At 47.4% G+C, this 13,777-nt stretch overlaps 1 protein-coding gene and 1 long non-coding RNA gene across 3 annotated transcripts in view; one reads left to right on the top strand and one right to left on the bottom strand.

The window, feature by feature from the left end:
• The window catches only part of INTS9 (integrator complex subunit 9), a 144,164-nt gene extending 140,606 nt beyond the window's left edge, over positions 1-3,558 (top strand). For both annotated transcript variants that reach the window (XM_069576706.1, XM_069576707.1), the window contains exons 16-17: positions 858-995; positions 2,854-3,558. In XM_069576706.1, coding sequence (XP_069432807.1) covers positions 858-995; positions 2,854-3,030 — 315 coding nt within the window. In that variant the 3' untranslated portion in view covers positions 3,031-3,558. The remainder of the gene's footprint in view (positions 1-857; positions 996-2,853) is intronic.
• Positions 1,539-5,700, bottom strand: LOC138433672 (uncharacterized). The gene is made up of 2 exons (XR_011254391.1): positions 2,784-5,700; positions 1,539-2,674 (listed from the first exon to the last, which is right to left on the bottom strand). It is a non-coding gene; the product is annotated as an uncharacterized lncRNA (long non-coding RNA).
• Positions 5,701-13,777: the final 8,077 nt, after the last annotated feature.

Here is a 13,777-nt window from a genome sequence, read left to right as displayed (position 1 = left end):
CCCCGGTGGTGCTCAGTAGACAAACTCTCCTCAGGTGCCCATCCTGAGCCCACAGGCATGAGGTGGGAGGGGAGGCAGACCCAACGGCAGACGCAGCCCCTGCCCTCGGGGGCCCCGAAGCAGTCAGGCCAAGGGCTGGGAACCTGGGGAGCCCCTGCAGCTGGAGGGCATCTCCCCCCAGCCTCAGCCTCACTTCAAGGCACATTTGCCACCTTGGAGGGCAGCTGTTTGGGCCGCTGTCTTCACTCTCGTGAGGAGATCCCCCTTCAGGGCTGGGCTCTGCCTCTGTCATTCCCCAGGGTCGTGTGCCCATAGCAGCCACTTAAAGTGCTGGGCCCCGGACCAGGTCCTCACCAGCATTGTCTCCTTTAGGCCTCACAAGTTCCCTGTACTATCGCCATTGTAGGGGCAGTTGCTCTGCCCTTCGTTTTCTTGACGGAAGGACTGTAACCGGTCAGTGTGGCCCCACAGGCTGTGTCCTCAGCCCTGGTACTTCTGCTCCAGGTCCAGCTGCCAATGTGGGTTATTAAGAATTTACTTAGAGAAGAGCCTGAGGGGCTACAGCCCACAGGGGTCACAGAGTCAGACACAACTGAATTGAGTCGACTGAAAATTAAAAACGGATCTTGCTAAAAGGAGGTATCTTTGCCAGCTAAGATAATGAGTCTGTGGCTAGGTAGCTTTAGCTTGTGTGTACTGTGTGGAGAGCCAGCTGGAGACGGAGACCCTGAACACAGGGCCCAGCGGCACCAGGCCAGGCCCTGGCCCCCCCATGAAAAGGGTCCTGCGGGTAGCCTGCACCGACCTGGGGCTCCCAGGTGATTGCTTGACGAGACCCCTGTTTTCCTCCTGCCCAGCCTCCGCCCAGGCCCGCCCAGCCCACTGGCGGCAAGAAGCGAAAGCGGGCCAGTGACGACATCCCAGACTGCAAGGTTCTGAAGCCTCTGCTGAGCGGCTCCATCCCCGTGGACCAGTTCGTGCAGACACTGGAGAAGGTGAGCGCTGTGGGCTTGCGCATGCGCCGTCTGACCGCACTGGCGTCCCTCCCAGGAGCCCGTGCGCTGTCCCCGCAGCATCTGCCCATCCTCAGTCAGGGCGGGGCCCGAACCAGGCGGGAGCTGCAGAGTTAAGAGGGGAGCTGACCTTCCTCCCCCACCCCCACTACCAGGCTGCCCCAGACTGCCCCCCAGCCCCACTTTTTGTGGGAACCAGACCGAGGACGGGCCTTTCTTCAGAAACATACTGTGACTATCGGGCAGGGGGCTGGCCAGGAAAGGGTCTGTCCCCTTAGGGCCCCACTTTCGTATGAGAAGACCCTTTGCATGGCCGGCTCAGAGGAGATGCCAGTGTGGCGTGGGCAGAGGGGTCAGGATGGCCTGATCTCCTGGAGCTCAGGGAGCGGGGCCAGTGGTTCCCAGATGGGTAGTGGGAGAGAGAAGCAGGCGGTCATGGTGGAGGATGGTGGTCCCTCCCCCAGCTCCTCACCCTTCCCACTCTTCATCCCTGGTGCCTGGTGGAATAGATTTCATGACTACATGTAAGAGGAAAAAGAATTTATTAACCTGAAAGTGTTTTGTAATTCTGGCTTCAGTCACAGGGCTTCAGAGACCACTGTTTTGGCATCAGAATTAGAGAGTCCTTGACAGAAAAGAGGAGCAGTTGGCTAAAGACAGTATTTTTCATGCTGCTTCTTGCGGGAAGAACTGCAGTTAACACTAGAAACCATTCCAGGAAAAGAGATTTTCTTCTAAGTCAGTTACTGCCTTTTGTCCAGACTAACTCAGTAGCTGAGTGCTTTCCAACCTTAAAGGCTTTGTCTTTGTTGGGAATTTTCTCCGCTTGTCATTTAATCTTCCTCAAATGGAGGGCTTTCCCTGAGTTGTTGGGCTCCCCTGACCGCTAGTGATATGGGAACACCCCCTAGGAACCCCGTGTGCTGTGCCCACACCAGCGTTCCTCCTGACCGTGCAGTGCCCCCGGCTGTACTCATGGGACTCACGCTTCACTTGTTTCTTGAAAACTTGAAACACCTTGCTTTCCCAGAAAGATCTTATTTACTTCTGTCTGGCTCTCCCAGGCGTTGATCTCTGGGACCTGACCCGACTGTCTCCCATTCCAGTTTCTGCCCCCATCTCCTCCTGCAAGAGGAACATCCCTTTCTGCGCCAAAGACGGAGAACCTCCCTCAGCCATGGTTGTGTCCTTCTCAGGCAAATCATTCTTCTTTCCACTCCGTTTCTTCTTTCTCAGCTTTCCATCTGATGTGTAAGGAGATTCTGAGTTAGCACTGGAGGGGCCCTGGAGAAGTATTTGATACACTGCTGCATCTTCCCCTTGAGGAGGGACTTGCCAGGTCACAAGGTCACTGGTACCTGTGGTGAGGAAGGCATCTTCCTGGAACAGGGTGGAGCGTTTTTACAGGGACCCCAGGTGTGGCTGGGAGGCTGGGATGGAACACCGAGCCTCCTGAACCCAGGTGCCTGGATGTGCTCCTCAGATGATACACAGAAGCTTAGGCAGGTGGTAGGAATTCTGTGGTGTTTCTGTGAGATTTTTGCATGGTTGGGGGCTTCACCTGGAATTCTATTGCTGTAGTAGGTCCTGGGACTGCTCTGAAGAACTGTATTGAGGAGAGTCCAAAATGCCAGTTTCTAGAATGTTCAGTGTAGCCAAAGCTGGAAAGGAAAGTGAAAGTGTTAGTTGCTCAGTCGTGTCCGACTCTTCGCAACCCCATGAACTGGAGTCCGCCGGGTCTCCTGTACTGCAGGCCAAGTTCGTTCTTACCGTGTGAGCCACCAGGGAAGGAGCATCTCGGACACTAAAATGCCCTCCTGCCCCTTTCCTCTTGGTGCAGCACGGCTTCAGCGACATCAAGGTGGAAGACACAGCCAAGGGCCATATCGTCCTGCTGCAGGAAGCTGAGACCCTCATCCAGATTGAGGAAGACTCGACCCATATCATCTGTGACGACGACGAGGTGCTCCGAGTCCGCCTGCGGGACCTGGTCCTCAAGTTCCTTCAGAAGTTCTGAGGGGAAGGCCCGCACCACCCCCACATCCCTGGACCCCTGCGTCCTTCACCACAGCTGCCAGCCCCCAACGGAGGCAGGGAAGACCCGCAGCTGGCGGGTCACGGTGGTGGTGGGCTCTCGCTCAGTAAAGCAGCAGCTTTTGAGATACCTTCTCAGGAGTTGCAGGCGGAACCTCGCAGTCTGGCTTCTCAGCACTGTTTGAGGAGAGAGCTCTCCCTTTAAACTTTAGGCGTGTGTCCTTCCCAGGCCTGGGTAGCCAGGCAGGTAAGGCAACAGGCTGAGAAGGAGAGAGAGTCCCAGCAGCTTTGCATCGGGTCAGTGGTGGGAGGAACGTGAAAGATGACGACTGTGGCCCATTTGTCACAGTTTCACAGGCCTCAGGCAGAGCAACTGGGCTTTGATTTTATTTTGTTTTATTGTCTACAGTGCTGTACCTAGTAAGAAAGACAATGCCAAGAAATTAGCAAAGGTTCATTTTGGTTTTATAATGTGAGCTCATTTTGTTAATAAAATTTATTTTTTATAGAAGTAGCTGTGTTCTGTTGAACCTCAGATTTACGCATTCACTTAGCATCTGTGAAAGGATATGAAAATATACAGAACTGAACTTGGCAGATTTTGGTTTGGTGTGTGCATTAATGTATTTCTTCAGTTGTATAAAAGGTGCTTAACTTGACCTGAGCTGTATCTGTATGGGAAACAGCAGCACAGACCGCTAACGCTGACCTTGGCCTTCGGGGGAGGGCCTGAACTAGGCTCCACTCGCCTGTGTCACTGCCCTTCCCACAGATTCTCCGCATTCCACTGCACATTAAACTCAGACGCCTGCATCTGCAATAATGGAACTGCTTGAAAGAGGTATTTACCAGATTCCGTCTGGTCTAAGATAGCGTCAGTTGTCAGGCTCATGCCAGTTCTGTAACTGTTCAAATGTGGGGGTGGGGAGCAGCACTCAAGTCTTAGAACTGGCCTACCGCAGAAGCCGTGCCTGCCGTCTTCTCAGACTGGTCGAAATTCAGGTGGAAGTCAGTCCTCCAGCCTGGGCAGCAGCAGAGCTTCACAGCGGGCTTGAGTGACCCAAGAACTGTAGCATGTAAAACTCTACCTGCTCAGGTTTTACAGAGAGTTGACTGTCAGTTCTCTCTCTGAAATGGCCCTGTCCCTGGGAAGTTCTTCCTTAGAGAAGGGAAAACACAACTTCATTTTTGCCATCTCCAGCTGGGCCAGCCTTGGTTGGATACAGCCATGTTTCTACAGGTTTGTGGTTCCCAAGGTACAGGTCACTCCAGTCGAGGGGCCTCAGATGTGTCCACAGTAAACAGTGGGGGGAGATGAACATTGCAACAGATGGGCACGCCAGGGCTATGAAAATTTAGCTTGTTCTTAGGAGAGCTGTAAATATGCAGTACATGTAGGCATGCTTCCTAATAAAACTCAAGAGAGAAATCAAATGATTGTTTTAAATGTCCTCTAACAGTGAGTGACAGGTCCAGGAATGGCTTGGATTTGTCCAAGCTGGATTTCTGTTAAGGGCTTAAGTAATCCCAAGGGATCAATTCCAAGGTCTTAACCTCGAGAGATGGTCACTAAAGAGACAAACAGTATGTGAATGTAAATTAGTTGATAGACTGATGGGCAGGAAATAAGAAATTATGAAGGTTTTAACTATCACCACCACCTACTTCATGGCAGAAGCCAGTCAGGAAGACTTGAAGAATCATTTGTTAGAGCAGAGAAAATCCAGATCCTGCCCTGCGGAGAGTTAGGAGACAGCAAGTGTGAATAACTGCCTAGAGTTTGGGTATCTGGATACCAAACCAGACTGGTGAAAAGAGGACCCAGAGAAAACAGTGGGACCTGCTGTCGGAAATGCAGCCCGTTGATACCAACCTGGGGCTGCAGCACTAACTTCCAACTGAATTTCAACCAGTCTGCAAAGACAGTAGGCATTGCTTCTGCTGTAGGCCAGTTCTAAGACTCGAGTGCTACTCCCTCCCCCACATTTGAACACTTACAGAACTGGCGTGAGTGTGACAACTGACGCTGTCTTAGACTAGATGGGGCAGAGGGTGATGTTTAGAAAAATGTTAATAAAATCCTAATGATTAACCTAGTGATTAAATAATAGTCATTGAAAAGCCACGAAAAACAGTGAGGAGGAACCTGGTTTTCTCATTTCTTTTGATCTTTCTGCAAAACAGCATCTATTGCTGTGTAGCAAATTATCCCATAATTTAGTAGCTGAAAACAGGTAACATCTAAGTGCTGGACAAGGAAACTGAGGTACAGAGGGTGGCTTTCCCCCAAAACCCATCGCCAGCAAGTGGTTGCTGCCTCACTGCACCGTCATGAGTAACCACCAGGGATCACGAGCTGGCGAAGAGGAGACAGGCCTGTTCATCCCTTTTTAAGCAAAGGTAACAAACTACTCTTCTTGACCCCTGCACGGCTTGAAGCTTTGGGGCCTCACAGTTGTCCTATTAAGGCAGAAGTTGGCTTTTCCAAACTACAAGCTTACCTTGGGGATATTGTTAGTTTGGTTCCAGACCATGACAGTAAATCTCTCAATAAAGCAAATCACATGAATTTTTTCATTTCCTAGTGCATGTAAAAGTTACATTTATATTGCAGTCTATTAAATGTGCAAGAGCATTTTTTTTTAAAGTGTATAGACCTTAATTTAAAAGTAATGCTGTTGGGAACATGGCACTGGTAGGCTTGCTCAACACAGGGTTACCACAAACCTTCAATTTGTAAAAAAAAAAAAAAAAAAAAAATGCAGTACCTGCAGAGAACAATGAAATGAGGTTTACCTGTACAATGAAGTATCAACAGAAATGAGAGTGAAGAAACCTCCAAAGCTGTATGATCACGTATTCATGTGAGCCCAGCAGCCTGGTGAGGAGAGGGGGCCCAAGTCCAGTGTTTCCCCAACAGCCACGAGGAAAGCTGAGTGCCGTCTCACCACTGCATGCCATACTGTGAAGGCAGAAAACCTCCAGTGCTCACAGAGTCACCGCTGTGGAACTGTGGGTAAATAACGTTACTCTTTCAAACCTGGTGGTTTAGCCATGCAGTCATGTCCAACTCTGCAGCCCTATGGACTGTCGCCCGCCAGGCTCCTCTGTCCATGTGATTCTACAGCCAGAACACTGGAGTGGGTTGCCATTTCCTTCTCCGGGGGTGGGGTGGGGATCTTCCTGACCCAGGGATTGAACCTGGCTCTCCTGCAGTGCAGGCAGATTCTTTACCACTGAGCCACCAGGGAAGCCCCAGAATGCGGTAAAAATAACCAATTACAATTCTGAAGGAAGATGCCACTGAATTATGGAGATAGGTAGTGTAGAACTGAGCCAAACTCGTCTAGTCTTGCTGAAGGCTGCAGCCAGCACTGTTCCTGGATCACATTTTAGACTTAATCACATCATAAAAGCATTTTACCATCTATAGATTCAATGCAGTTCCTCTCAAGATTCCAATTGCAACTTTCAGAGAAGAAAAAACTCAAGAATTTGTATGGAAGCACAGAAGATCCTGAACAGCCTCCCCACCCCCCAAAAAAAAAGCTGGCGGCACAGTTCCTCCTTTTAAGCTTAATAAAAGCTCATAAAAACAGACACACGGGCCAGTGAAACAAAACTGAGAGCCCGGAAATAAAGGCACACACACATACATACAGTCAACTAATGTCTGACAAGGGAGTCCCTAAGACTCAGTGAGGAAAGAACAGTCTCTTCAGTGAATGGCATTGGGAAAATTAGATAACCACACACAAAAGAATGAAATTGGTCCCCCTCCCCCCTTATACCACTCATAAAAATTAACTTGAAAGAATAAAGACTTACATGTAAGACCTAAAACTGTAAAAGTGTTAGAAGAAAACGGGGAAAGCTCGACACTGGTCTTGGCAACAATTTTTGGCAATGACACCAAAAGCAAGCAACAAGGGAAAAATCAACAACTGGGACTACTAGCAAACTAGAAGGAACTTTTTGCATAGCAAAGGAACCCAACAAAATGAAAAGGTGATCACATGGGAGAAAATATTTGCAAACTATCTGATAGAGGTAAATAGCTAAAATATATATGGAACTCAATAGAAATCGATTGCAGAAAACCACCTGACTTAAAAATGGGCACAGGACTTGAATGCACATTTTCCCAAAGACATAGGGATGGCCAGCAGGCGCACAAAAAGGGGCTCAACATGATGAGCCATTAGGGAAATGGAAATCAAAACCTCAGTGAGGCACCATTTCACACATGTCCAAATGGCTACTACCAAGAGATGAGAAATACCAAATCTTGTCAAGGACGTGGAAAAAAGGGAACCCTCGTGCACTGCTGGTGGGGATGTCAACTGGTGCAGTCACTGTGAAAAAGAGCATTGCTGTTCCTCAAAAAGTTAAAAATAGAACTACCATATGACCCAGCAACCCCAATTCTGGGTATATATCCCAAGGGAATGAAGAAATCACCTCAAAGAGATTGCTGCGTCCCCATGTTCACTGTAGCATTACTCAAAATAGCCAAGACATGGAAACTGAAGATTCCCTTGATAAATGAAAGGATTTTTTAAAATGTGGGATACATGCACAGTGGACTATTATTCAGCCATTAAATGGAAGGAATTCCTGCCTTTGACAACGAGACGGATGGAGCTTAAGGATGAAATGAAAGGAGTCGGAGAAAGACCAGCACGGTACGCTCTCACTCACGTGGAATCTCAAAGACGAGAAGAGTGGCGGTTGTCAAGGGCCAGATAGAAATGTCCAGCTAGAAGATGGGCAAGTTGCAGGGATCTAAGGGACAACATTGTGGCTAAAATTAACGATGCCGTATGATATGCTTGAAAGCTGTTGAGAGTAGATCTTAAAAGTTATTACCGCAGAAGTGGCAACTATGTGACAGGACAGAGTGAACCTTATTGTGGTAATCACTTCTCAGTGTAATCTGCGTATCAAATCATGGTGTACACCTTCAGCTTATATATGCTCTATGTCAATAACATCTCCATAAAACAGGGGGGACTTACATGTATTAAACTTCAGCATTTTTTGAGTCATAGAACCACAGATCTTTGAGAGGTGTTTTGCCCACATCTTATCATTAAGCATAAAGAATATTTCTTCTTTCTCTTATATTGTTATTTGAAGCCACTGGGGATGGAGGGAAGAGATGAGTCCTCTTATGCTACCAGAATTTATCCTTTACACTTCTCTACAATAAACCATGGCAATATTTTCTAAGGCAGTTTATGTCTTCATGGCATACAACTATGCAATCAGTCACAAATGAAAAGTAACTGTAATTCACATACTGTACAGTAATTTGGGATTACCACACACATTATCAACTAAAGGTATCCTAAGATCATATAAATTTTTAACTAGATTACAATGTTCACAATACTTTCAAAATAAAGACCTTTGATGTTATGAAGCCTTTTCCAGTCATCTGTGGGCCCTTCTGCCTCTCTGAGCATTTATTAACACCTGTTATACCCTGAGCATTGCCTTGTCTCTGAGGACTTAGCTCACCTGAAGGACAGACCGGGTACAGGTTCCTCCCAAACTTCTCCCAAGGATACAGGGGCCGACTTCCAGGGCTATGAGCAAAAGACTACTCACACAGAAAGTCTTCAGTGCATGAGGCAGGGCACCAGTGCTCTGGGACAACCCAGAGGGAGAGGATGAGGCGGGAGGGGCACTCAGGACGTGGGGGACACATGTATACCTGTGCTGACTCATGCTGATGTATCACAGAAACCATCACAATGTTGTAATTATGCTCCAAACAATTTAAAAAATGAAAATCCTAACAACTCCTAGAATTAGTAATATAATAAGTAATTAGAAAAAGAACTTTTTAAAAATCAGCAGTTCCACTCATAGTTTGAAAAGAGATACCTAGGAATAAACTTTTGAAAAGATGTGTAAGATCTCTACATAAAAAGCCTCAAAATTTTTGATGATAGAAGTTAGGGAAGATCTGAATACATGAAGAGAGAACAGCATGTTTATGGATTAGAGACTCAGTATTATTGTATTTCAATTCTACCCACTGATCTACAGATTCAATATAATCTCATCAAAATCCCATAACAGCAATAATAACCCAGTTTTTAAAAGCTTTTTAAAAAATTTTTATGTGGACCATTTTTTAAATCTTTATTGTTACAGTATTGCCTTTTTTTTTTCATGTTTTGGTTATTTTGACCATGGCATGTCGGATCTTAGCTCCCCAACCAGGGATCTAATCCCCTGCCTTGGAAGGCAGAGTCTTAACCAGGGAAGTCCCCAACCGATATTTTTCCAATGGGCAAAGGACGTGAATAGACATTTCTCTGAACAATAAACACAAATGGCCAATCAGCACATGAAAAGGGACAGAACATGGTTAGGCATTAGGCAAATGTGCATCAGAGCCTCAGTGAGGCACCTCCACATCTCCTAGGACGGCTGTGACTCTAAACTTATTAATTATGAAGCAAGTAGTGGCAAGGGCATGAAGATACTGAACCTTTGTGTGTGGCTGGTGGGCGTATTAACTGGTATAGCAGCTGTGGGAAAACACTTTGGCCGTTCCTCAGGAAGTTAAATACTGAGTTACCATATGATCCAACAATTCCACTCATTGGCAGCTACACAAAAGAAATTTGTACGTCCATGTTCATAACAGTATTTACAATGGCCAAAACATGGAAGTAACCCAAGTATCCATCAACAGGTGAATGGATAAACACTATTTCATGCTGTAATTATTTGTACACAAACAAGGAACCATCATCCAAGCATAAAAGAGAATGAAATTCTGATACATGCTATAGCATGGATGAACCTTGAAAACACGCTATATTTAAAAAGCCAGACAAAAAAAGCCGTAATGCTCTGTGACTCCATTCATGTTTGTCCAGAATAGACAAATTCACAGAAACAGAGGCTGTGTCAGGGGCTGAAAGGAAGGGGAAATGGAGAGTTCTTGCTTAATGGGCACAGCCTTTCCACCTGGGAAGACAAAGTGCTAGAAATAGCTGGTAGTGATGCTTAAACATCGTGAATGTTCTTACTGCCGTTATATTGTATACCTAAAAGTGGCTAAAATGTCACGTGTTAATTAAAGTTAGGACACATCCTCTTACCATACACACAAAAAAATTCAAGACGATGGGTCTGAAGACTTAAACGTAAGATACGACACCATAAAACTCCTAGAAGAGATGATAGACAAAGAACTCTCATCCCCGTCAATCCCACACCTGCGCAAATGCCCAGACGAAACTCTAATCCAAAAAGATACACGCACCTGTATGTCCACAGCGGCGCCGTTCACAACAGCCAAGACACAGAGACAGCCTACAGGCCCGCTGGCCGACGGACAGATAAAGACGCGGTGCACAGATCCGGGGAATACGAGTGGGCCAGAAAGATCGCGCCACTCGTGGCAACACAGATGCAGCTAGAGAGTATCATGCGTGCCGCATGAAGTCAGAGAGAGATGAATGCCATCTGTCACTGACACACGGGCTCTGAAACCCGACACAAATGAGCCTGTCTACGAAACAGAAGCAGAGAAGATGAGGTTCTCAGAGGGAGAGGTTTACGGGAGGGAGAGTGCGGGGGGCCAGCAGATGAACGCTATTACATATGGAAGAGACAAGCAAGACCCTACTGTGCACAGGAGTTACACTTAGCATCCCGTGATAAACCATAATCAAAAAGAATACTTTAAAAATATATATATGTGTGATTGAGTCCCTTTGCTGTACAGCAGAAATTAACATGGTAGATCAACTATACTTCAATTTAAAAAAGAGGCTAAAATCATTTTAAGTTCTATGTATTTTATAAGAATTTTTAAAAAATTTAATTCCAGCAGGTTAGAAAAAAATTGACAAACTAATTCTAAAATTTCTATATAGAAATACAATATAACTATAAACACTCAAAGCAATTCTAAGAAAGATAAGCAAGTTAGAGAACTTATGCTACTTTTGTTTCCAAACAAAAAAACTGCTTTTATCCACACAGTCTGGTATTAGCAACAAATCAGTAACAGAAGAGAGAGCTCAGACAGTCATTATGTTGTCAAGAAAGGCCCCAATCAATTCAATGGAGAAAGGAAATTATTTTTTAACAAGTGGTGCTGGAACAGCTAGATAGCCACCCCCCCCCCCCCAAAAAAAATAGAACCTTGACCACTACCACACACCATACACAAGTATTAACCTGAGATGGAGCCTGGACTGTACAGCTTTTAGTGGAAAAATTAAAAGAATACCTTCATGACGGGTTAGGCACAGGGCTCTCAAGTCATAGAAAGTAACAAAAAAGAAAAAAAAAAGTTATAAATTAGATTTCAGCAAAATTAAAAGCTTCTGCTCATGAGAAGCTACCGTAAAGAAAATGGACAGGCGACCTCCAAACTGGGGGAAACATTTACAAAGCACACGCGTGACAAGGGACCCCAGCGCTCTGTCCTCCACAGGCTCACAGCCTGGTGTGGGAGGCACGCCTGCGCCGGGGTGGCCACCGGACAGGACACAGCGGCGGAGGGCAGATAAGCGGCAGCTTGGAGCAGGGTGGGCTTGAAGACAGTGCTTCAGCTGAGAGCTGGATGAGCTGGCATTACAAGTGGAAACGCAAATCAAAACCACAGAAAGGTATCATCACACACCGGTCAGAGGACCATCATCAAAAACCTGCCAACGATAAACGCTGGAGAGGGCGTGGGGAAAAGGGAGCCCTCCTGCACTGCTGATGGAAATGCGAGCCCGGATAAGACCTCTGTGGAGAACAGGGTGAGGTTCCCTTAAAAGCCAGGAATAAAACTGCCGCACGACCCAGCAGTCCCACTACTGGGCATATACCCAGAGGAGACCAGAACTGAGAGAGACACGCGGAGCCCCGTGTTTCCTGCAGCACTACGGGCAGCAGGTGGGCCAGGGCAGCAGCCTGGATGTCCACCGGCAGATGGCTGGTAAGGCTGCTGTGGCACATACACACACTGAAATATAACTCAGACGTAGAAAGGAGCACACGCAAGTCGGTTCTAATGAGGCGGATAGACCTAGAGCCTGTCATACAGAGGGAAGTCAGAAAGACAAAGATAAATATACATTAACGCACATATAGGGCATCTCGAAAGATGGTACTGATGATCCCACGCACAGGGCAGCAAAGGAGACGTAAAGAACAGACTTCTGGACTCAGTGGGAGGAGACGGGTGATTTGAGAGAAGAGCGCTGAAACATATACATCACCCAAACAGATAACCAAGGAGAGTCTGATGGATGCCTGGGCTCTGCAGCAACCTGGAAGGATGGACAGGGGAGGGTGGGGCGTGGGAGGCTCAGGATGGGGGGGACACACTTATGCCTACGGCCAATTCATATTCACGTATGGCAAAAACCACCACAATATAGTAATTATCCTCCAATTTAAGTAGGTTTTTTAAAAAACAAGTCAAGAAACAGCCACTAAGAACATCCCAGTATGTTACCCCAATAGTCCACGTCTCTTGTGTGCCGAACAGTGGACTCTTCACATAAATGTTTATTTCCAACATGTCTCCAGGATGTGGGCACAAGTCTTACCATTTTATAGATGAGAAGTTTAAAATACAACGTGTTTCCCACCACAGTTTAATGGGTTTGAATCCAGTATCCTTAAACACACTTTCTTAACCACAGTTTTGCAAATATTGTGGAATCTTCTATTTCAATGACAACAGTATCAACCACTAACATTGACCACTTTGGTTTACCTTGTCAGGTACAAGCCAGAACTAAGGAACTTGGGAACAGAACCCAAGTTAGATGTGTGACCTCTTCCTCTAGTAAGACCCCCATTTCCACAGCCTTGTGCAAAACTCCAGACCTAAGCAGGCAGCCCCACCCGATATGACACCATCCTCCCCACTCACCTGCCGCAAACCTGCCTCATCAGTTGCCAGCCTTCCTTTCAGAGGAATGCTGGGCTGCAGGCCCAGGCATTGTTAGGATCGTTGCTGTTCAGTCTTCCAGTCGAGCCCGACTCTCTGCGACCCCGTGGACTGCAGCACACCAGGCTTCTCTGCCCCTCACCATCTCCCGAAGTTTGCCCAAGTCTGTGTCCAAACTCGCAACTGCCGAACCCAGGAGAGGAGCACCCCAAACCAGCGTCTCCCTGGCTTCCCATCCTCCTCCTGTCTCCATCCGTCTCCTAGTCTGTGGCTCAGTTTTCTCCCCGAGGATGGCTCCAAAACCGTGGCTGAGCAGAAGCCTGGGACCACAGGCAGCAAGAGTTAAGCACCAGCTAGATGCAGGTGCTTTTTGTGACCCCCAAGTCTGGCGGGGCCATTATAAACCAGCCCCCTGCTCTGGGCGGGGGAACACACAGGGAGCTCCCTAGCACCACGCCACACACATTTACAAGCCACCATGAGGAAGGTGGCAATCATGTGCCCCGTGCCATCCCATGTCCACACTCAAAACCAGTTCAGTGACACCTAAGTTCCTCTCGATCTAATCTAGTGACCCATCCTGGAAACGGACACTAGAAATGGGCAAGGCTGCCCATGCCCCCTGACAGCATCACCCGGGCTCAGGCACGCAGGCCACTCTGGGCCCGAGGAAGGCACAGCCGTGCAGGAAGGGCCACAGGCCATGCACAGTGGATGGGGGGTGGGGGGTTCCTGGAACCAGGAGGCACCTTCCCTCAGATCACTCTTCCATCCAGCAGAGAAAAATCACAAAAGACCTCCAAGC

Source organism: Ovis canadensis, chromosome 2 (genome assembly GCF_042477335.2).
Source record: "Ovis canadensis isolate MfBH-ARS-UI-01 breed Bighorn chromosome 2, ARS-UI_OviCan_v2, whole genome shotgun sequence".
Taxonomy (NCBI): domain Eukaryota; kingdom Metazoa; phylum Chordata; class Mammalia; order Artiodactyla; family Bovidae; genus Ovis; species Ovis canadensis.
The sequence above is the reverse complement of the archived record's forward strand: the minus strand, read 5'-3'. Positions and strand labels throughout refer to the sequence as shown.